The following is a 23,616-nucleotide window of genomic DNA, read 5'->3' on the forward strand; positions in this document are numbered from 1 at the left end:
GCTAGGCTGCTGATCAACTGAACGCTGTCTCCGTGTCATTCCTTCTTCGCCGACTCCGTCCATACCTTTGGGGACCCCTGGACCTGCTGGGGTTGGACCCCAGCAAAAGAGAGAATCTTAAAAGCAGCAAGAGAAAGAAACTCAGTTACCTAGAAGGGAATACCCATGCAGGCCAGAAGGGACTGGCAAGAAATATTCAAAGTGATGAACAGCAAGAACCTACAACCAAGATTACTTTATCCAGCAAAGCTATCATTCAGAATTGAAGGTCAGATAAAGAGCTTCACAGATAAGAAAAGGCTAAAGGAGTTCATCACCACCAAACCAGCATTATATGAAATGCTGAAAGGTATTCTTTAAGAAGAGGAAGAAGAAAAAGGAACTCTTACCATTTGCCACAGCATGGATGGAACTGGAGAGCATTATGCTAAGTGAAATAAGCCAGTCAGAGAAGGATAAACACCACATGATCTCACTCATTTGTGGAATATAATGAACAACATAAACTGATGAACAAGGACTGATCCAGAGACGGAGAGGCATTGATTGGACTGTCAGGCCTTGGAGGGAAGGTAGGGGAGGGTGGGGGTAAGGGGGAAAGATCAACCAAAGGACTTACATGCAAGCATATAGGCCTAACCAATGGACACGGACAACAGGGGGGTGAGGGCATGAGCGCGGGGGGGTGAGGGGGGGCGGGTAGGGGGTAATGTGGGGATAAGGACACATATGTAATATCTTAATCAATAAAAAATATATTAAAAAAAAGAATTTTTGCATCTACATTCATGAGTACGTTGCCCTATTTCAATGTCTTTGTCGCGTTTTTGTATCAGGGTAATGCCAGACCATAAAATTAGTCAGGAAGTGTTCTCCTCTGTATTTTTTTCTGGGAGAGTTTCTGTAGAAGAATATTTCTTACCTAAATGTTTGATAAAACTTGCAAGGGAAGCCCTAGGGCAGTGGTTCTCAACCTATGGGTCGCGACCCCTTTGGTGGTTGAACGACCCTTTCACAGGGGTTGCCTAAGACCATCCTGCGTATCAGATATTTACATTATGATTCATAACAGTAGCAACATTACAGTGATGAAGTAGCAACAAAAATAATTTTATGGTTGGGGGTCACCACAATATGAGGAACTGTATTTAAAGGGCCAGAAGGTTGAGAACCACTGCCCTAGGGCCATCCACCTTTCTTTGTTGGAGGTTTTTTTGGTGTTTTTGTTTGTTTGTTTTTGTTAGTCCTCACCTGAGGATGTTTTTTTCCATTGCTTTTTCAGAGAGTAGAAGGGAGGGAGGGGGAGACAGACAGACAGACAGACAGACAGCAGTGTGAGAGACACATCAACTGGTTGACTCCTGCACTTGCCCTGATGGGCAGGGAGCGAACTGTAACCCAGGTACATGTCCTCGACCAAGAATAGAAACCATGACCCTTCGGTGCGCAGGCAGACACTACCACTGGGCCACATGGGCCAGGACATGTGGGAAGGTTTTTTAATTACAAATTCCATCTTATTAATAGATATAGAGCTATTCAGGATATGGTTTTTCTTGAGTGAGCTTTGGTAGTTTGTGTCTTTCAGGGAATTTGCGTATCATCCAAGTTGTCAAATTCATAAACATAAAGTCATTAAATAATATTTCCTTTTATCCATTTTAATGTCTCGGATTTGTACTGATGTTCGCTCTTTCATTTCTGATATTGGTGATTTGTCTCCTTTCTTTTCTTCTTAATGTCTAGCTAGAAGTGTGTTAATTTTATTAATTTTTTTCTAAGACCAGTTCTTGGCTTTATTGATTTTCACTATGGTTTGTCTTTTTATAGTGTTGCTTTCTGCTCTTAACTTTATTATTTCCTTCTATTTATTTGGGTTTAATTTACTCTTCTTTTTCTAGGTTTTAAGATAGAAGCTTACATAATGTATTTTAGACTTTTCTTCTTTTTATATTAATTAGCATTTTAAGCTATATATTTCTCACTAAGTACTCCTAAAGCTACATCATACTACTTCTGGTATGTTGTATTTTCATTTTCATTCTACTCAGAATATTTTCTAATATTCCTTGTGATTTCTTTCTATGACTCATGGGATGTTTAGAAGCATGTTGTTTAAGATATTGGGTGGATTCAGATATTTTTCTGTTATTGATTTTATTTTAATTACATGTGATAGGAAAATATTCCACATTGTTTCAGTCCTTTTACGTTGACTGAGGCTTGATTTCTCAGCATGTATTCTATCTTAATAAATGTCTTTGTACACTTGAGAAAAACGTTCATTCTGCTGTTGGATGGGGTGTTCTCTGAGTGGCAGTTGTGTCGGTTCATGTTGCTCGCGTCCTCGGCTGTCTAGTTCTCCCAGTCACTGAGGGGAGTGCTGAACTTCCAGCTATGCTTTCAAGCCTGTCATTCTTCATCCAATTTCTCTCAGTTTTTACTTCATGAATTTTTTGGAATTTTTTTGTTGATTGGGTTTGTTTAGAAAGAGAAGGACAAAAGAGAAACATTAATTTGTGTTCTACTTATTTATGCAGTCATTGATTGACTTTTTGTTGTTTTTAATCCTTCTTGACGGTATTTTTCCATTGATTTTAGAGAGTGGAAGGGAGAAAATGAGGAAGAGAGAGAAACATTGATGTAAGAGACACACATCAATTGGTTGCCTCCTTCAGGCATCCCACCCCCGACCATGCTAGGAACTGAACCTGTAACCCAGGTATGTGCCCTTGACTGGGAATCAATCCCATGACCTTTTGGTCCTTGGGCCAATGCTCTAACCACTGAGCAAAGCTGGCCAGGGCCATTGGTTGATTCCTGTATGTTCCCTGATTGACGATCGAACATACAACCTTGGTCTATCAGAATGACACTGATCAACTGATTGAGATTGCATTGGATTTATAGATTTTTAAAATATTTTTATTAATTTCAGAGAGGAAGGAAGAGGGAGAGAGAGATAGAAACATCCATAATGAGAGAGAATCATGGTGGATCGGCTGCCTCCTGCAAGTACCCCATTGGGGATCTAGCCCACAACCCGGGCATGTGCCCTTGACCGGAATCAAACCTGTGACCTTTCAGTTCATAGGCCGACGCTCTGTCTGGCTAGGGCTGGATTTATAGATTTATTTAAGGAGAACATCTTCAGTATATTAAGTCCTCTTACTAACAACATAGAATGTCTCTTCACTTATTCTGATCATCATTTTCTTCATTATAATTTTAAAGTTATTTTCCATAGAAATATGAATGTTCTTGTTCAGTTAACTTCTAGATTTTTAGTTTTTCTCTCTTGTGAATAGTATCTGTTTGTATGATATTTTTCTGGTTGTCTTGTACTGATATAGAAAATGGTATTAAATTTTAGATTGTCTAACATCTAATAACTTACTAAAACTTATTGCTTTTAGTAGATTATCCATTATGTGTCCCAGGATGCCGCTGCCATCCAATCGGAGATGTAGAGCAGGCAGTCAAATGGACAGTTAAGAGCTCCTGGGAGAGGTCCAGTCTGGACGTATAAAGGTGGAAATTATTGGCATACCGATGGCATTTGAGTCATGTGACTGGATCAGATCAAAAGTGAATGAATGTAGGTAGAAAAGAGATCCCAGGCGATGTTGACAAATTGATCAGAAGAGAAGGAACCATTCAAGGAGCAGCGAGTGAGGGGGAAGGAAAGCCAGAGTAGTGTGGAGTCCCAAAGCCCAGGAAAGCAGTGTTTCCCTGTGTGCAGCCTGTATGTCTTCCTGCCGAAGCAGAAATAACCTCAGAGTTTGTTCTCAGCCACTCCTACGGGCAGTGGCTAAGCGCAGGGAGTCTGCTGTCCCTGCATAACGTGTCCTGCTGGCTCCCTCACTTCCTAAGTGGGTAGCCTGGGGCGAGAGGCTTACCTCTGTGCCTTGGTTTGTCAGTTAAATAGGGACAGTGGCATTTATTACCTGTCTCAGAAGGTCAGACAACTTAAGTGAGTTACTTCATGCAAGAGCATTTATAACCTGTCATTAAATAGTACTTGTTTTTGTCATTACAGTTGTTTTTGTTGTTGTCTTTGTATCAGTTGTATCTATGATACACGTAGTGCTTAACATGTTTCTTGAACGAATGACTCTGTTAGCAGGATATTAGAGGGAGAGAGGATGGAAAGGGTGCACTATTGTGATAGGGGGGTTCTTTAGAGGACTTTATCACTCTGGTAAAGTAGGGAGTGCAGGGGGCCGGCTGGAAGAGGGTGGGGGCGGGAAGGAGGACCTGTGTAATACGGTAGTGCATAAGGAAGGAACACGTTCTTAAATTCCAAGTTTGGGAGTTTCTGAATAAATAGCTATTACAAATGACTGACTAAATAAGGATAAGTACAAAATTGTAACTTAAAAGAGAAAAGGGAAGGAAACCTATATAAAAGACTTAAACATATTGTATGCAATGTATGGCTACTGATTCACACAAACCAGTTTTAAAATAGTGAGACTTGGGAAATTTGCCAATGATAACAATCTGATATTTAAGGAATTGTCATCATTTTTATCTCTAATAGTGTATGGTTATGCATTAAAAATCACTTCACTTTCAGAAATACATACTAAAACATTTACAGATGAAATTACATATGTATGAAATTTGCTTCAAGTAATCCATGAGGGGAGGGAGTGATGAGTGGGGTCATATTAGCCATGAATTGATAATTACTAAAGTTGGATGGTAGCTATATGGGAATTCATTATAGTACTCCTCCTGCTTTTGTATTTGTTTGAAATTTTCCATAATAAACAGTGAATTAAAGGACTATATTTGCCACTTATAACGTTTGACTTTACTACTCTAGGTTAGAATTTGAAAAACAAAAAACTAGGCTTAATATTCAACTAGAATATAGTCGCAATCAGCTGAAGAAGAAACTAAATAAGATCAACACATTAAAAGAAACTATCCAGAAAGGTAGAGAAGACATTGATAACCTGAAGAAGGTAATTAATAATGAAGTGTCTCGTCATTAAAATAATTACTTCCTCCATTGAATGCATCTTGTTGTGCTCCTAAGTCTTACAGAGAGTTGGGGTGCGGGGGGCAGATTTGAGAAATAACTTGAAGTAAAATGGGCACAGCTTCACGTATTATTAGATGTTGAAGTGGGAGAGGAGAGGCCACAAATGACTGGTCCTAACTTGGGCAACTGGTGGATAGGAAAAGCAGGTTAAGGAGAGAAAATTCTGGACCTGTGGGGCTTGAGTTATCATGTGACATCTAGATAGCAATTTCTGTCGGGTAAAGAGCGCATAGATAATGGGAAGGCCAGGCTGGGTTGTGGGGTAAACTAGAACCATATATGAGTGGTTGAGACTCCCAGGCAGAGAGGAAGGCAGTGGAGCAGGGATGGGATTCTGGAATAAGGTCACATAGTACTGCTATGAAGAGAGCCAGAGGGATGATATCCTTGAAGCCCCAGAGAGTCTGGAAGGAGGAAGTGATGAAAGTAAAATTTATGTATTTAGTTAACAGAGTAAAGTCTCTCTCTGTCTAGTTTGCTAATTAAGAGTTCGTAGCAGCATGAACATTTCCCAGACAACGGGGAGAGAAATCCGGTGGCAGGTAGTGAGGACTGAATCCGAAGTGAAGGACAAAGGCAGGACCGTGATCCCCAATTTCCAGGAAGTGTACAGTGAGGGGCCCCTTCCATGAGAGAGCCTCAGGAATCACACAGGGTAAGGGTGGATCTCAGAATGACTGGTTTGACTTTATTGATAAGAAGATGAGCTATTTAAAAAAAGAAGAGCTATTGACATTGATGTAAAAGATGGTAAATCTACAACGCAAATCATCTCCATCCAGGTTGAAGAAACTTGTCTGCAGGCTGTGGATGAGCTCATGGGGAAGCGGCAGCAACTGCAGGACGCATTTGCCGCCCAGAATTCTAATGTTGAGAAAGCCCACGCTCACACGGAAGAGGAGCGGAAGAAGTTCTTGGCTGTTGACAGGTAATTAAGAATTTTATCAGATTGAAAGGCCATAGCCAGAGTTTTAAAGATGTGTACTATGAATTTGACATTTATTATAGGAAGTTTTATTATTTGAATATGTGTCCTTTGTTACTTATGGTCCTACATCACACCTTTCAAACATTCTAATTTAGGGGAAAACCAAGAGAGATGCTTAGCTGTTGAGTGAGCAGTTCTTTTAGGCGGATGAAAACATGGAGCTGTATAGAGTCCCTTACCCTACATTCCTCTTGACATTGGAGTTTTCCTGATGTAGAGTCTCCTCTAGTCTGTGTGTGTCACAGCATAACAGGTGAGGGCTATGGCTACATGGCTGCATGTCCATCTCCACCAAATACTGCGCCTCATTTCCTCGTCAGTAAAATGGGGAGAATAGTGCCTATCTCAGTAGTAGGACTAAGTGAGTGATTGTTTACATGACTCTCAGAACAGTACCAGCACCTGATCAGCATGTGTATTTGCCATGATGATGGCAATTGCCGGGGTCCAACCCCAGCGGGTCCAGGGGTCCCCAAAGGTGTGGACGGAGTCGGCGAAGAAGGAATGACACGGGGACAGTGTTCAGTTGATCAGCAACCTAGCCAGGATCTCTAGCCCGGATCTCCAGAGAGGTTCTGCTTCGGATCTCCAGCGAGGTTCTGTAGCCATGTTCCCTCGCTAGGTTCTCCAGCCAGGTTCTGTCTAGGCTCTCCAGTCAGGTTCAGTGTCCAGGTTCCAGTCAGGTTCTCCTGCCAATCTCTGTAGTCAGGTTCAGTCCAGGATCCCTTGCCATGTTCTCCCGCTAGGCTCTGTCTCTAGGCTCCGAGGCCAGTCCCTCTCCAGGATCCTCCGGCATGCTCTCGCCAGCGAAGTTCTTCTGTCTCTAGAGAACGTTCTGTGTAGGTTCTGTGCCTAGGCTCTGTCTCTCTTGGTCCTGTCTTCCAAGCCCTGTCTCCTAAGTCCTGTGTTCTAAATTCTGTCTGTTGTTGTCTTGTTGCATCTGTATTTATACCAGTTGATTCTAATCCTGTCAATCTCTATTACAAAGGTTAGGGCGTTTCTTATCTCCATTCCAGGGAGTAAAGATTATGTAGCTTAAGCATGATTGTTAGTAGTTAAAGTGATTAATTACCCGCCTGGCACTTAGTTGAGGGGTTTTATTCCCTCCCTAACTTCAGGGGAAAATCCCTACCTGGGGAAACAACCTTTCTCAGAGAGGAGACCTTGGTTAAAACACATAGTGCCAAGAAGGTGAGCAAACATATTAAGAACAGTATGCCATATATGCCAAGTCCCTTGAAACAGCAAGCATGGACCGGCTCCCGGCAAATTCCCCCTTTTTTATTTTTTAAAAGCAGGCATTAAAAAGAAAAACCTGAAATGCTCTCTTGTATCCATTTTAAGAGTAGGATTGGCGCTTTCCGCTATTACCTGAGTCCTGATCTATCACCCCAGGGAGAGCTTGCCAATCCTGCACTTTCCTGGGGTGGAAAGGCTGCAGTGGGGTTAAGGATAAGGCTCCTTGGGCCTACCTTCTCCCATGCCTCTACATTTACCTTTCCGGCACCTTTCCTTCTTCAGAAAAGCATGGACATATTTCTTGTACAAAACGTTCTGTCTGACTGGGAGTAACCTTAATTCCTCTGCTAGCAAGCATGTGTGTTAAAAGATCAATACAGAGTCTTATTTCTTTAGACTCAGTATGGCACATCTTCTTAATCTAAAGATCAATACAGAGTCTTCTTTCTTTGGACTCAGTATGGCACATCTTCTCAATCTAAATTCTGTACTATCCACCTTCTTACCCTACTTATCGTCTATAGGGGGGTCTGCAGTACCCTGGTGGAGTCCTATCCGTCCCGAGTGTGGGGGTTCTCAATGGGGGAGGGCTTACCTAGGGGAATCCTTTTCCAGGGGTTCCCAAAGGTGTGGACGGAGTCGGCGAAGACTATCCACCCTCTTCCTACGGTGGAGTCCTATCCGTCCCGAGTGTGGGGTTCTCAATGGGGGGGCTTACCTAAGGGAATCCTGTTCCAGGGGTTCCCAAAGGTGTGGACGGAGTCGGCGAAGACTATCCACCCTCTTCCTACGGTGGAGTCCGATCCGTCCCGAGTGCAGGGCGCTTACCTAGGGGTCCCTGTTCGGGCGCCATATGCCGGGGTCCAGCCCCAGCGGGTCCAGGGGTCCCCAAAGGTGTGGACGGAGTCGGCGAAGAAGGAATGACACGGGGACAGTGTTCAGTTGATCAGCAACCTAGCCAGGATCTCTAGCCCGGATCTCCAGAGAGGTTCTGCTTCGGATCTCCAGCGAGGTTCTGTAGCCATGTTCCCTCGCTAGGTTCTCCAGCCAGGTTCTGTCTAGGCTCTCCAGTCAGGTTCAGTGTCCAGGTTCCAGTCAGGTTCTCCTGCCAATCTCTGTAGTCAGGTTCAGTCCAGGATCCCTTGCCATGTTCTCCCGCTAGGCTCTGTCTCTAGGCTCCGAGGCCAGTCCCTCTCCAGGATCCTCCGGCATGCTCTCGCCAGCGAAGTTCTTCTGTCTCTAGAGAACGTTCTGTGTAGGTTCTGTGCCTAGGCTCTGTCTCTCTTGGTCCTGTCTTCCAAGCCCTGTCTCCTAAGTCCTGTGTTCTAAATTCTGTCTGTTGTTGTCTTGTTGCATCTGTATTTATACCAGTTGATTCTAATCCTGTCAATCTCTATTACAAAGGTTAGGGCGTTTCTTATCTCCATTCCAGGGAGTAAAGATTATGTAGCTTAAGCATGATTGTTAGTAGTTAAAGTGATTAATTACCCGCCTGGCACTTAGTTGAGGGGTTTTATTCCCTCCCTAACTTCAGGGGAAAATCCCTACCTGGGGAAACAACCTTTCTCAGAGAGGAGACCTTGGTTAAAACACATAGTGCCAAGAAGGTGAGCAAACATATTAAGAACAGTATGCCATATATGCCAAGTCCCTTGAAACAGCAAGCATGGACCGGCTCCCGGCAGGCAATAGCACTTTGAATCACTTGGCTTTGTTGCACTACCATGACATCGACTTTCCGTCATGATTGACACAATATTTGAGCCAAATTGATGACAATTGCCGGAAAGTGAAATCTGAACGGATTGAGAAAAATGCTCCAGAAAATAGTGGTTTTACAGCTTATTTTATACATATGAATCAGAGGAGACATAAGAGGGTTACATAAAATTCATTGGAGGTAGATTAAGGCAGGGGTCCTCAAACTACGGCCCGTGGGCCACATGCAAATACAAATATTGTATTTAAACTATAGTCCGGCCCTCCAACGGTCTGAGGGACAGTGAACTGGCCCCCTGTTTAAAAAGTTTGAGGACTCCTGCATTAAGGTGTGGGAAAAAGCAAAGCAAGGAAATATCTGAGATTAATAAAAAGTCAAAGGAGAGACACATACTTTTACATTGGTGGGTAGAGGGCAGTTAATATTTAACATTTACAACACAGAGATGGTATGTGGGCAACAAGATAACAATGAGGGGTTCTCTGGTCTCATGCTCTGGTGGGAGATTGTACCCTGAGGGGTCTGGAAAAGGAATATTCTGACATTCCAAGGGGGTGCTGTCTTAGATGTGAAATGACAAGACAGGCTCATTTAAGGTAAAGATTGACTTTTATCAAGGACACTGTAGGCCTCGGTGGTGACTACCTGCCATGATTCCCCGTTTGTTTGGGATTTTATGTTTAGACCATCCTGTATGGTTACTGTAAGGACCCGGGGGGGGGGGGGGCGGGGGGAGGCCTTTCTTTTGCTTTGCTGTGGCCGTCCACAATTTATAAAAAACACCTGGTAATTAAACTCAAGATTATTAGCTCCTCTAATTCAAATAGCCCCTCTATTCAAACTGCAAGACAAGATATATTACTCTCAAGTCTACTAGTACATTCTTGCATCCCCTCCTTGCTGGTTCGGTTTTTTTACAACTCTGGGATAATTGGTAGAAAGTTCCCTTCCCTCCTCCTCTTCAAACAAGCCTCTTTTAAACTCTTTATAACTTTTGCTCTAAGCATATTTTACAGGCTTTGAGAAAATACTAGTAAGACACCTCCCTAGCACATCTGCCTGGACTGTCTCCTGAAAAACTAACAAAGACTCATGCCTGATGCCTGCTCTATTTCAGTCCCCAAATCCTCCTCGTCACCTAGCAACAGCAGCCAAGGCTTTAAAAAGAGGACCAGCCTTTTGTTCTTTGCCCTTGTCTTGATTAGCAATACACCTGTCCTTTCCCTTCAGAAAAAGTAAAATAAACTTCCTCTCTGCATCGCTTCTTTAAGTTGTGAATTCATTCACAGCCCGCATAAAAACCGTAAGTTACTTTCAGTCTGATTTTGTAAGGCCTCCTCTGAGCTTGTCAGGTTTAGTGTGTGGCCTCTTTTTCATCCAACAAGATAGAGACAAAAAGGTTTTTGTCTAAGATTCTTGATTGCAGTGAAAGTTTGTTTACTCTTGATTTTTTTTTAAGTTTAAACAGAACCACATTTTCGTTAATTGTCATATTCTTGAAAACCATATAATTCTTATTTCATTATCTGGTTCTGTTTCTAGCTTCTCTTTAAAATCATACATTGTTTCAGCTGGTAAAATTTCCAAGGCCTTATTTAAGACAGAAGGCACACCTGGCCAGCATGGCTCAGTGGAGAGAGCGTCGGCCTGTGGACTGAAGGGTCCTGAGTTTGAGTCCAGTCCAGTCAAGGGCACATGCCCAGGTTTCGGGCTCAATCCCTGGTAGGGGGTGTGCAGGAAGCAGCAGATTGATGATTCTCTTTCATTATTGATGTTTCTATCTCTCTTTCCCTCTCCCATCCTCTCTGAAATCAATAAAAAATATTTTTAAAACTACAGAAAGCATTACATTAGTGGTGGTAGTAAAAAAGTTCAGACTGTTAGCTGTGCAGGGACTTAATTGGCAAGAGATTTCTCTCGCTAAGAGACTTTCTTGGTTTGAGGTTCTAAAATGTAGAGCTTAGCCCTAGCCTGTTTGGCCCAGTGGATAGAGCATCAGCCTGAGGCCCAAAGGTCCCGGGTTCGATTCTGGTCAAGGGCATGGACCTCAGTTGCAGGCTCCTCCCTGGTCCAGGCCCTGGTTAGTTAGGGCTTGTGCAGGAGGCAATCAATCGATGTGTTTCGGTCACATCGATGTTTCTCTTTCCCTCTCTCTTCTACTCTTCCTAAAAATCAATGGAAAAAAATATCCTCAGGCAAAGATTAACAAACAAACAAAAAAAAGAAAAATCCTGTATAATAAAAGGCTAATATGCAAATTGACCAAATGGCTATGACATGCACTGACCACCAGGGGGAAGACTCTCAACGCAGGAGCTGCCCCTGGTGGTCAGTGCGCTCCCACAGGAGGAATGCCGCTCATCCAGAGGCCCGGCTCACAGCTGGCAAGCACAGCTGCTGTGGCGGGAGCCTCTCCCACTCCACGGCAGTGCTAAGGATGTTCGACTGTGGACATCCCCCAAGGGGTCCCTGCAAGAGGGCACAGGCCAGGCTGAGGGACCACCCCCCTGCCCCGTGCACAAATCTCATGCACTGGGCCTCTAGTAGAGCGTATATTCAGGGAAAAATGCAGCTTGATTGGGGTGATGAGCACACAGAATAGTTATACAGACGAGTATTATAGAATTGTACACCTGAAACCTATGTAATTGTATTAACCAATGTCACCCCATTAAATCCAGTTTAATACATAAATAGAAATGCAGCTTGAAAATTTGTACAGATTTAGAATTAAAGTAAGCAGAAAAAACAGTACTGTTGCTAGCCTGATTGAAGGAAGAATACTCATTATTGAATAGTCTCCCTTGGGTTAACTAATCACATTAGGGTCAGTGAGATCGCTTGAGAACTTACAGCATTCGTAGAAAAAAATAATTTCATGTAAGCTTATAACACAGTTTTCTTTTTTGGTGCAACTTTACGTGACGAGTGAAACGTAATCACGTTTTCATATCTATTTGCAGGGAAGTGGGAAAACGGCAAAAAGAAGTTGTGATCGTTCAGTCTTCTCTGGAACAGAAACGGCTAGAGAAGCATAATATGCTGCTTGATTGCAAAGTTCAAGACATTGAAATCCTTCTTCTGTTGGGGTCCCTAGATGACATCATTGAAGTAGAGGTATTCTAGCCAGTGCTTTCTGAATGAGTACATTGTGTCGAACTTACTGTCATGCCTTGCGCTGCTTAGTGGGTCCCAGCTCTGCGGACTGTCCCTGTGCTCTAAAGCCCCTTTGCAGGCAGGGAAGACCTCCTCCTCCAGGACAGAGAGAACCATCGATCATCACTCCCGAGGACCAGGAACTTGGTGCAGCTCTCCCCTGTCTCTTGCTCATCCAGGTCCTTTAGCCCACGATGGACCCAAGTTTCTGACCTGTGTAGAGATGCCCAAGAGAAATGGGAGAGTTAACGCTGTTGGAATTTGGGTCCTTTGGGGAGGTGCCCAGGGGACTGCAGGCAGCACGCAGGCCACCGCAGGGCAGTTCCCTGCACTCGGTAGCATTGCATGTGCACCTTCACCAACAACTCAAGGTGGTTCTCACAAGAACATGCCTCTCTGAATCCATGCACGTATGAGAGGGCAGGGGAGCAAGGATGGACCCCCAAGGAATCAGAAGATAAAGCAAGGTCTACTAGTGGACATGGGTTTGCTTTTTTTCTCACTGTATTTGAATCACTCTAGGTTCATTGGAAGTATGCACCCTTAGTTCTGTCTCCCATGTTAGGAAAGGTATGACTGTGTAGTTCAGAAAGACTATCTTAATATTAGCTAATCCAGAAGATGCCAAGAATAGTTATTTGTTTTGCCTCTCAAGTCATCTCTGAGTTCTTACTATGTTAGTGAACCACTTCTCTGTTCTGCTTTCCACATCCCTCCCCTTCTGCTCTGCCCTCAGAAAAAGTCCCTTCGGTTCCACCCAGCCTTCCGCTCCAGAAGAGGCCTCCATCGTTTGGAACCTTCAGAATGAAGCATCTCTAAAACCATACTTCTCTTGCTAACACTGACCACTTCTTCTAGCATAAATCTGATGTGCTAATATACTCCGAGTCTTTTTCTCTATTTTAGCAGAGGTCACATTTTAGACAGGAGGTAAGGAAAGGAGAAAATAAGTTCTGGCCACAAATGACATACCAGGTGTACCAGTTAATAATGCGGATTTTTTCAATAGATGGAGTTACACATATGTTGATATATATGCGATTTGATATGTATGCTATTTTGTTGTATTGACAACAAGCTTCAAAACTTCATATGTCAAACTTTCTGAAGGTGTTAACATCATAGATATTTTTACGCTTAAAAAATGTCGAATTTTGTGCCAAAAAAAGAGCATTTGTGGGAAGTTTTAATTCATTACTTTATTTTGAAGGAAAAGTTATCATATACTTCGGGAAGCTTATGGTGAGCATGCTCCATCTCAAGATACTTGTGAGCGCTGATTTAAACGCTTTAAATGTGATGATTTCAATGTGAAAGACAAAGAAGTCCAGGTCAACCGAAAAAGCTTGAAGACCAACAATTACAAGCATTATTGGATGAAGATGCATTGCAAACTCAAAAACAACTTGCAGAAAGATTAAACGTTGCTCGGCAAACAATTTCCTATCGTTTACACCCAATGGGAAAGATTTTAAAGGAAGGAAAAATGGGTGCCACATCAACTGAATGAAACACAAATGGAAAACTGAAGCCATCAGTAAAATGTTGCTTCAACGGCACGAAAGAAAGTCTTTTTTGCTTCAGATGGTGACTGGCAATGAAAAGTGGATTTATTTTGAGAATCCCAAATGCACAAAATCATGGGTTGATCCAGGTCAACCATTAATATTGACTGCAAGGCCAGATCGCTTTGGAAAGAAGACAATGCTCTGCGTTTGGGGGGATCAGGAAGGTGTGGTGTATTATGAGCTTCTAAAACCAGGTGAAACTGTTAATACTGATCGCTACCGACAACAAAGAATCAATTTGAACCATACTTTGATCATGAAACGACCAGAATGTGCCAGAAGGCACGGCAAAGTAATTTTGCTTCATGATAACGCACCATCACACACTTCAAAACCAGCTAAAGACACGTTAAAAGATCTTGCCTGGGAAGTATTAACCCACCCGCTTTATTCACCAGACCTTGCTCCTTCAGATGACCACTTGTTCTAATCTAGCGGTTCTCAACCTGTGGGTCGAGACCCCTTTGGCAGTCAAACAACCCTTTCACAGGGGTCACCTAAGACCATCCTGCATATCAGATATTTACATTACGATTCATAACAGTAGCAACATTACAGTTATGAAGTAGCAACGAAAATAATTTTATGGTTGGGTCACAACATGAGGAGCTGTATTTAAAGGGCCAGAAGGTTGAGAACCATTGTTCTAATCGATGGCGCATGCACTTTCTGAGCAGCACTTCAAAACGTATGAAGAAGTGGAGAATTGGGTCTCTGAATGGTTTGCTCAAAACAAGGGAAGTTCTATTGGGACGGTATCCAACAAGTTACCTGAAAGATGGGGGAGTTGTGTAGCTAGCAATCGACATTACTTTAAATAAAGCACTTTTGATGTTTCTCTTGAAATGATCGTGTTTTCTTTGATTACAAAACCCACCATTATTAACCGGTACACCTGGTAAACCCACTTCAAATGGCTTTGGGGGTGGGGGAAGTGAATGGATAGGGCTAGAGGGGAAGTGGTCTCATGCATGACTCAGTCCAGGAATTTGAACACCGTCAAGAACTCATTCTGGCTCGGCATCTATTGGCTTTATTCTCTCAGGTCAGTTTCCCCATAGGCTGCAGCTGAATCCACGAGCTCTGACCAGAGGGAAGGAAGGCTTTCCTGACCTCAGAAACGTCCTGGGGAGGAATTCTGGCTCCTTATGGGTCATGTGTCCACTCTTACGGGTGCAGAGAGGGAAAGGATGGGTCTGCTAACAGAAGCAGATGGGAAGCAATAGAAAGTCTGTTTAAAGGCAGGGTCATGCCCTGACTGGTTTGGCTCAGTGGATAGAGCGTCAGCCTGCGGACTGAAGGGTCCGGGTTTGATTCCGGTCAAGGGCAGGTACCTTGGTTGCGGCACGTCCCCAGTTGGAGGCATGCAGGAGGCAGCTGATCGATGTTTCTCTCTCATTGATGTTTCTAACTCTCTATCCCTCTCCCTTCCTCTCTATTAAAAAAAAAAAATCAATAAAATATTTTTTAAAAAATAAAAATAAATGCAGGGTCATTTTAGAAGAGGTTCGTTACGGAGCAGGGGAGGAGGAAGCCGACTTAGGGACTGACTGCTGAGTGAGCGCTGTGGGTCCTGTTGCTCTTTCAGTTGGCAAACCTCCAGTCATTCTCCACCTTGCCCGCCAGGATGTGGAGTTATTTACTGCTGTGTTAGCTTGAAACACCTTCATGTTCAGTGAGGTGTGAAGACCTTAAGCTGGACTAATACTGAATTATTATCTAAAAAGAAAAAGGGGTAGTTTTGTTCCACTTTGTGCCGGTCAGGCCGCACCGGAGTTCTGCGCTCCCTTGGTGAAGCATGCTGCTTTGTGAGGGCAACGTGGCCCGGCAGTGAGGAGGCCCAGGCCTCCCGCGGAAGGTCTTAGCGCCGAAGCAGGGTCACACGGGCCCTGGTGGAGGCCAGAGTCGGGTTTCTGCAGCTGGGGAACTTTCTACTAGAAAGATGGGCGGCCTGTCATGGCGAGTCCCTGATTGAAATGTCGTCAGGACGTCGTCTGGTAGTGGCGTGTGATGGGGACGCTGCACAAGGTATTGTGTAGAGCCCGGGACAGCAAAGGCACGCGGCGGGAACCGTCCTGCAGAGGGTGAGCAGGGGCCCTGGGCCGGAGTGATTGTCACACACTCTGAGGGAGAGCCTGAGGTGGCCCTTCCCCTCGAGGTGTTCAGACGCAGAGAGAGCTACCTGCCCCTGCCAGGTTCTCACAGGAGATGCTCACGTGGGAGCCCACACCAGATCACTGGTTCTGAATCTTCTGGGGCCTAAAGCAGCCGGGCTCTTGTTGCGCAGGAGTCTGCAGTTCTCACGGCTGCCGGTGAGGCTCGCTGTGCTGGCCCATGACCAGGGTTTGAGTAGCAAGTCACCAGGTGACTCATGGACGTTGAATACAAAATTCGATGTCAAATTACATAAATGGAATGGAGAGATTCAGGGATTCAGTATCACATTTTGTATTCAGGTTCAACTTCTATGTGAACTGTTTTAGCATATATTACATCAAATGTAGGCATAATTCCCAAAATAGTCTCATTTGTTTTTAAGAGAATAGCTAGAAAGAAATGGTGACACAGGTTTTCTCTCTTAATTTGTGAATCTTGGTGTTTGGTGTCAGCGTTACACCGACAGGAAGCCTGCAGCTGAATAAGTGCTCATTTCTGTGTTCCTTCTTTCCTTTCCTTTCCTTCCTTCCTTCCTTCCTTCCTTCCTTCCTTCCTTCCTTCCTTCCTTCCTTCCTTCCTTCCTTCCTTCCTTCCTTCCGAGGCTAATACGTGTTGAAACTGAAACAAGTGTCGCCAGGGGTTGCACTAGGCAGTCACAGTGAACACATGTGCCTGAATCCCTTCCTCCACATGCGAGTGGGGGACAGGTCGGCACACACACAAAACGGTAAACATGAAGCACTCATGGTGGGTGCAGGTCAAAAAAACAGCAGGAAAGAGTCGAGAGCATTAGTGGGGGGAGGTTTGCATCTTAGATGGAGAGGCTGTTGGTGGCCCAAGCAAAGGTAGTTGGTAAGTAGGTGAGTGGCGAAGGGACACAGACATCTCAGAGACTGTTGTCCAGGTGGAGGTCAGTGGGCCGGCCTGGGTGGCTGTGCGCCTGCCCTGTGCGGCCGGAGCAGAGTGGGCGCAGGGAGACTGGCACGGACGGCTGGGGCCAGGCCTGCGTGGCCCTGCGGCATCGTCAAGATTTCCACTTCTACTCCGAGTGAGGCAACAGTCAACGGGAGCAGACAGATGAGCGGAGACGGCCATTTCCGGTAACAAGGAAAGGTCTCCTGTGTTTTTCAGCTGGGAACTGAAGCGGAAAGTAGCCAGGCCACAATGGACATCTATGAAAGAGAAGCAGCCATTGAGATAGACTACAGCTCCCTGAGAGAGGACTTGAAGGTAATCAGAAGGTTTCCGTTGTCTGACCAACAGTATATTGAAAATTTAAATAAAGCAGAATAAGTTTTAGTCCATGGAGCATAAGTGCTGGAGGGGGTAGGTTTCCTAATGGTTTATGAAGAAATCGTGTAGATAGGTTACATTTTAAATGTGTGTATCAGCATCTCTCAGCGAGTGTTGTGTAGGACACTGTACCATGAAACTCTTGCCAAAGAAGAAAGGTTTCTCGGTCACCAGCTTTCTGAAAGGCTCCCCCCTTCTTGGAGATTCACCATGAGCATGAAAGTCTGAAAAGTCCTGCAGTGGACAAAAGGAGCCAACGTGCTCCAGCATCCTCACTGTCCCCTGGCAGGTCCCAGGCAGTGCCCAGTAGGTGGCGTCCTTCCCAGCTGCGGAGCACAGACCAGGGGAGCTCTGCGCTCTCAGCCACCTGTGGGCGTGTGCAATCTGCTCTTGGTGTCTGGCTGTCCTGAGGCTGATGCTCTCAGGAGGGCAAAGTGACTGCAGCCATTGTTGGCTTCCGGCCAAAACCAGGACCTTCAGGGGGAGAGGCCTTTGCAGTGGCGCTGTTCTTACCATTAAGGAGGCTTTTCCTGCAAAGCTGCAGCAAGTGGCCCCTCATCACAGTGGCCTGAATTGGGACACATGTTCATTCCTGACCAGTCACCTCCCTCCCACCCCCACCCCAGGTACATGGACCCATGAGGGAGAAATGGTCCCGTGGGCTTGCGAGAAAGGCAGAAATGGTGAATGCAGGGACGCAGAGAGCAGTGTCCACGGCTTTTCATTTCATGTGTTCTTCATATGTTTTGTTACATTTGTTGGGCTCTGATCGTACTGTGGTATCTTCAGGCAATCAGAAAAAAGCTTTTGTCTTTCCTATAGTCTACTTAGTGCTTTATTATTTAGAAAGTCCTGCCTACTTCATTATTGAATAAATATATTTTTTCCTGTTTATCGTTTTAATTCATCTGGAATTGATTTTAGTATATGGTATGAAATAATCTATTTTTAAAAAGGTACCTAAGTTAAGCAATTTACTCAACGTTTTTCAAATAATTCTTTTCCCAATAAATTGTCATCTTTATCATATATTCACCACCCCCTCTGAGGGGTGAAGCTCATTTTCCTAGAAGGTCAGGCCTGCACCACCACCTTCTCCCTTTCCTCCTCGCTCAAGCTAGTGCTCTTTGTTGTTTGGCTTTCAGCTTTCATGATCCCCTCCAGGTGGGTGGGATGGCCCTCCCTGCCCCTCGGTCCCCGTGCTGGCCTGCTGGAGTCCCACATGCTGTAGATGCCGTGTGTCTGTGTGTGTGTGTGTGTGTGTGTGAGAGAGAGAGAGAGAGAGAGAGAGAGAGAGAGAGAGAGAGAGAGAGAGAGCGAGCGCTCCTGAAGGGCAAGTTTGTATTGTTGCATCCTCGGTGTCTAATAGATGGTCAGTACTTTTAAAGAAAGAGTAAATGAAGGTGATAGCTGCATTGTTGCTTTCTAGACAGGTTAATATGGGGGTGAAGCACATTCCAAGAGAGCAGTGTCTGTAACACCAACTGAAGCCAATGAGAGGGCACAAACAGTGCACCTGAATGTCAGCCTGGAGAGGGCCGTGTGGGAGGGCGGGCGACAGGGTCAGACCCCACAGGGCTCTGTGCCTGATCCCTTAGCAGTTGGGATCTAGAAGGCATGCTAATTGTTGCTCTTCGCTGCCAATAACAGGCTCTACAATCTGATAAGGAAGTTGAGGCCCACCTTAAACTCCTTCTGCAACAAGTAGCCTCGCAAGAAGAAGTCCTGTTGAGGACAGCAGCCCCGAACCTCAGAGCCTTGGAGAACCTAAAGACTGTCCGAGACAGGTTTCAGGAGTCCACAGATGGTGAACTTTAGCAACATCATACTCCTGGGGGTTTGGGTTTTGATTTCTATAACACTTCTCAGCAACCCCACCCTGGATTGTACATTTGTTTTTATATGTATATTTTTCTTTGTTGTCTTATATTAATATGTACTTTCAATACTGAATCACTAATTGCTTCCCCTTTGAAAAGTGTTCTGCTTTAATTAAAAAACAAGTTTATTGGTTATTTTCGAGCAGGTAATATATTTCATATTAGCATAATAGGCATATTAGATACTGTATTAGAACTTGTCATTATTTTAAAATTCTCCCTATCAGAAAAAGGGCTTGTCAGTTATAAGAGCCATATTCATGGAGTTAATAATTGAGTTATTTTCCATGTAGATTTTATTCAAGACAATCAAAATCTAATTTAAAAAATAACTTATGCTTTAAAGTTGAAGAGAAGTCCCTCCACGGTCTCTACAGTAAACAACACTGATTCTCTCTTAGCTTTTGAGGCCAGCAGAAAGGAAGCCAGAATGTGTAGGCAAGAGTTTGAACAGGTGAAAAAAAGGAGATATGATCTTTTCAGCCAGTGTTTTGAGCACATCTCAGTCTCAATTGATCAAATCTACAAGAAGCTCTGCAGAAACAACAGTGCCCAAGTATGTATCTTTTTACCCCAAAATGTTAGTAAAAACTTTGTTATTGGTAGTGCTTTTTTTCTGATGGGAAACAAATTCCCACCACATTATTTGAGTGACCCACTGACAGGACGAAGTCAGCCGATGAAGACTGGTTATCATAATGGCCTGTGCTCGGTCCCCCACTCTAGCATCGCCAGCCTGCTTCTTCCCCTGCAGAATGAGTGGGTTCAATCATTTGGTTTCCAAGTTCCCTTTACTTCTCGAATTGTTGTCTGGTCCTAATTTAATTTTCTAGAACTGAAGTGAGGCAGGGTCATGCAGAGGATCTTGGTAAAGGGCTGATCTGGGCTTACGAAGGTGACCTGAGTAACAAAGGGAAGGGAAGAACCAAAGGTTGGATTCCAATCCAGTTATGTCCATTGTAATGGTGGTTTCTGCTGGAAGCACGCCTTCCGTTGTCGAAATCCACAGCAAATACTATGGAGTTGAATGTGGAATAAAGATGTGGATTGGGTCTTAGGGATCTGCTTTTACTCTGTCTCATGATGTTCCTTTATGCCTGAGAGCTGATCCTAGAGCGGATATTTAGAATTTCAACCAGAAATAATGTACTTAGTTTCAGTAAAGCAGGGCTGTAAAAGTCCCATTAACTCTTTGAGGGCAGGATTCATCGGAGTCTACAGTACATGGCCCCAAATAGGTGTTCTATAAATGGTTAATGAATGGACCAGTGAGTGAACTGAATGAAGACTTTTTAAAGACTGGCATGTGCTGCTGTGGCTTGTACGGCAGTGTGGAAGGCCTGATTCTTCGTGTGTGCTGGAATGCTTTTCCTCTTCTCCCACCCAGACAACCCTGTTGCCTGTGACTGCATGTAGAGCTAAATACATTATTTATAGGCATTGATATTTTTCCCCAAAAATGGAGGAAAACCTAACCAATATTTTTGCAGTTAAGCCTGTTGCAAATCCAAGTTAAAATATACTAATTGCTTTTCTGATTTTGCTAATTAAGTAACATGTGTTTCAGGCATTTCTTAGCCCCGAGAACCCAGAAGAGCCTTACTTGGAGGGAATCGGCTATAACTGTGTGGCCCCCGGCAAACGGTTCATGCCGATGGACAACTTGTCAGGGGGAGAAAAATGTGTGGCAGCTCTGGCGCTCCTGTTCGCTGTGCACAGGTGAGGTCACCGTGAGCTGTGGGGCTTTTGTATCAGCACAGAAACCAAATGGACCTCCGACAGCAGGCATGTCGCGCCGCAGGCCTCGTTTATTTGGCTCATGTTAGCCTTTGAGTTTGACATGCTTGTCCTACAGAATCCTGTTAATTGCTTGTCTTTAGTTGTGTTTAACAGTATGTGAATACAAAACTGTTTTCTCCAGCCAGACAATTCAGGTGATGTTTTACGTCTATAACAATTTAGACAGATAATCTAAGAGAAAATTCAGTCTTTAACAGATTTTTATTAAATTTCTATTATCAGTAGCTACTGATATTTTAGATTTATAGAAAGAAGGAAGAAAAATAAATATTTGGAATAGCCAGATGTGACATCAGAATTGCAAGAAAAACAATAACAAACTCCAATCAAACAAAAACACCCAACTTGTATATTATTTTCCTGGTCCACATTTGGAGATCTGCTGTTTAGTAAAGAATGTTAAGCAAAGTGTTTCTTCTGAAAAAAATGTTTCACCTCTCATTTCCACTGATGGTGGCACTGTTCATAAAATCAATCAAGGAAAAGTTAGCCAACATGAAGGCAATTAACTTTCAGCATCCAGAGCACGAGGCGAAGATCTCAGGAGACGATGCTGCCTCTGTCTCATGTCAAGAAGAATGGCATGGAAGTTCTGCAGCTGGTTTTTATTGATCTCAAGAAGGAAGAGGAATAGGCCGTTACAGGAAAGAAATGCCATTAGTGCAGGGGGCTTAGGGAAAGCCGAGCAGGGTCTAACTGGGAGCTTGTGTTGAGTAAATCTTGCCAGAATAAGATGATTTCTAGGTATCACCCCCCCACCACCACCACCCACTTATTCAACAGATAAGCATAGAGCAGAGAACAAAGCAAAATCCATCTCAAAGATAACTTCATTCTAGGCGGGAAGACAGTTGATAAATAAGGTGTATTAACAAATGAATTCTCTAATGTGAGACTATGACAAATAGCAAATGCTATAGGGAGAAAAATTAAAGCAAGGAATGGAGATAGTAGTAGGGAAGGGTTTGCAATATTAAAGAGAGTCATCCGGGAAGGCCTCTTTGAGAAGGTAACAATTGAGCAAAAATACAAAGGAATTAGGGGAGCAAGAATGTAGACATAACAATCAGCAAGTGCAAAGGCCCTGTATGGCCAGAGTGAGCCTGGCCTCTGGAGGAGAGACTGTGCAGCAGTGTCAGGCATGTTAGGGAACTAGTGTTGGACCAGGGTGAGAGCAGAAGGGTCATCAGAGACAAGCATGGGGCATGGAGGAGTCAGGATGGCTCCAAGGGTTCTGGCCTAGTCAGCTGGAGTGAAACAGCTGCCATTAACTGAGGACAGGGACACCACAGAGGGATTCGGTTTGGACAGGCAGGTGAGGCGTTTGATTTTGGATGAGTTTGAGCTGTTTATCAGACACCGTGTGAATCGCTGAGGAAGCTGTTAAATGTGTGCAGTGAGAGTTCGTGGTTCTCAACCTTGGCTGCACATTAGAGTCACCTGGGAATCTTTTTAAAATCCTGACTTCTGGGCCTCATCCTTCAGAAATTCTGTTTCTTTGTTACTAATGTGGCCTCACCCCATAACAAAGAAACAGAATTTCTGGAGGATGAGGCCCAGAAGTCAGGATTTTAAAAAGATTCCCAGGTGATTCTAATGTGCAGCCAAGGCTGAGAACCACTGGTTCAGGAGATCAGAACTCTCAGAAGTGTGGGAGCCATCCACACGTGGAGTCACAACCTTGGGATCAGGTGAAACCACCCAGGGAGCTAATTAGATAGAGGAGCACTGAGCACTGAGCCCCCTGGGCACGGGCACCAGCAGTGTTCAATAGAGAGACTAGGAGTTCGCAGGCCAGACTGGGAAGGGGCAGTGAGTAAAGGGGAGGGGGGAGGGAGAGACCCTGTCACCCTTGACATCAGAGGAACAGGCCGGAGCACCACCCCAGGTACTACCTGCAAAGGACCCTTGGAACACGGCCTGAGAATTGACCATTGGATTTAGCAATGTGCAGCTCATTGGTGACCTAGACACCAGCATCCAAGAGGATGTATCTGCATCTGGTTAATCCTCTCCTCCGAGTCTTTGTAAACAAATGGGAAGTGGTAACCTCTCATTTCTTCCAGTTTCCGGCCTGCTCCATTCTTCGTTCTGGATGAAGTGGATGCAGCCCTGGACAATACGAACATCGGCAAAGTGAGTTTCTTTCTGCATTTAATTTCCAACAGGACGCCTGGAATTCAGTGTACCCTGAGCAAAAATTGTTTGGTAACTGTTGGTTAGAAATCAAATTCAAATTCAGTATCTACAAGCAACATGGTTCAGGGGAGTTCCATTCAAGACGTAGGGGAGCCTCAGAGTTGGGGAATCTGCATGGAGTTGAGGGAAGATTGCGGTGCAGGCCTCTCCTGATCTAGAGGTTGGGACCTTAGAGTCACTAATAGGTCCCATGGCAAACAGGACCAAATCAGTTTAATATAGTCCAAAACTAACATCTCTAACTAAAATTTCAGAATTGAAGTTCAAAACTGTACCCCCCCCCCCATTATATTTATGAACATTTATCCAGTGGCTGCACTTGTGCAGAATCATGTTTTCAGTATTTAAGACAACGAGGGAACTAAGGGAACAGCTAGCTCTTGAGAGTCCAGTCTGAGGTCAGCCTTGATGACCAGTGCAGACACACAGCCACCTGGAGAGGCTCTCAGGCCACACTTCTTGACATGAGAGTGGTTCAACCATGGACGCATGGCCGAAGGACAGAGGCAAATACTGGCAGGACCCATCACACCCCAGGGGACGGGTCCCTCTGGCCCGCAGAC

The 23,616-nt window shown here is 44.4% G+C and overlaps 1 protein-coding gene across 1 annotated transcript in view; it reads left to right on the top strand.

Moving 5' to 3' along the window:
• Positions 1–23,616, top strand: part of SMC1B (structural maintenance of chromosomes 1B) — a 60,523-nt gene that overhangs the window by 33,760 nt on the left and 3,147 nt on the right. Inside the window, exons 16-23 of the mRNA XM_059681395.1 lie at positions 4,832–4,973; positions 5,836–5,981; positions 11,964–12,117; positions 17,013–17,111; positions 18,825–18,981; positions 19,456–19,610; positions 20,622–20,773; positions 22,921–22,990. Of these exons, the coding sequence (XP_059537378.1) occupies positions 4,832–4,973; positions 5,836–5,981; positions 11,964–12,117; positions 17,013–17,111; positions 18,825–18,981; positions 19,456–19,610; positions 20,622–20,773; positions 22,921–22,990 (1,075 nt within the window). The remainder of the gene's footprint in view (positions 1–4,831; positions 4,974–5,835; positions 5,982–11,963; positions 12,118–17,012; positions 17,112–18,824; positions 18,982–19,455; positions 19,611–20,621; positions 20,774–22,920; positions 22,991–23,616) is intronic.

The sequence above is a fragment of the Myotis daubentonii genome, chromosome 2, assembly GCF_963259705.1.
Source record: "Myotis daubentonii chromosome 2, mMyoDau2.1, whole genome shotgun sequence".
Lineage (NCBI taxonomy): Eukaryota > Metazoa > Chordata > Mammalia > Chiroptera > Vespertilionidae > Myotis > Myotis daubentonii.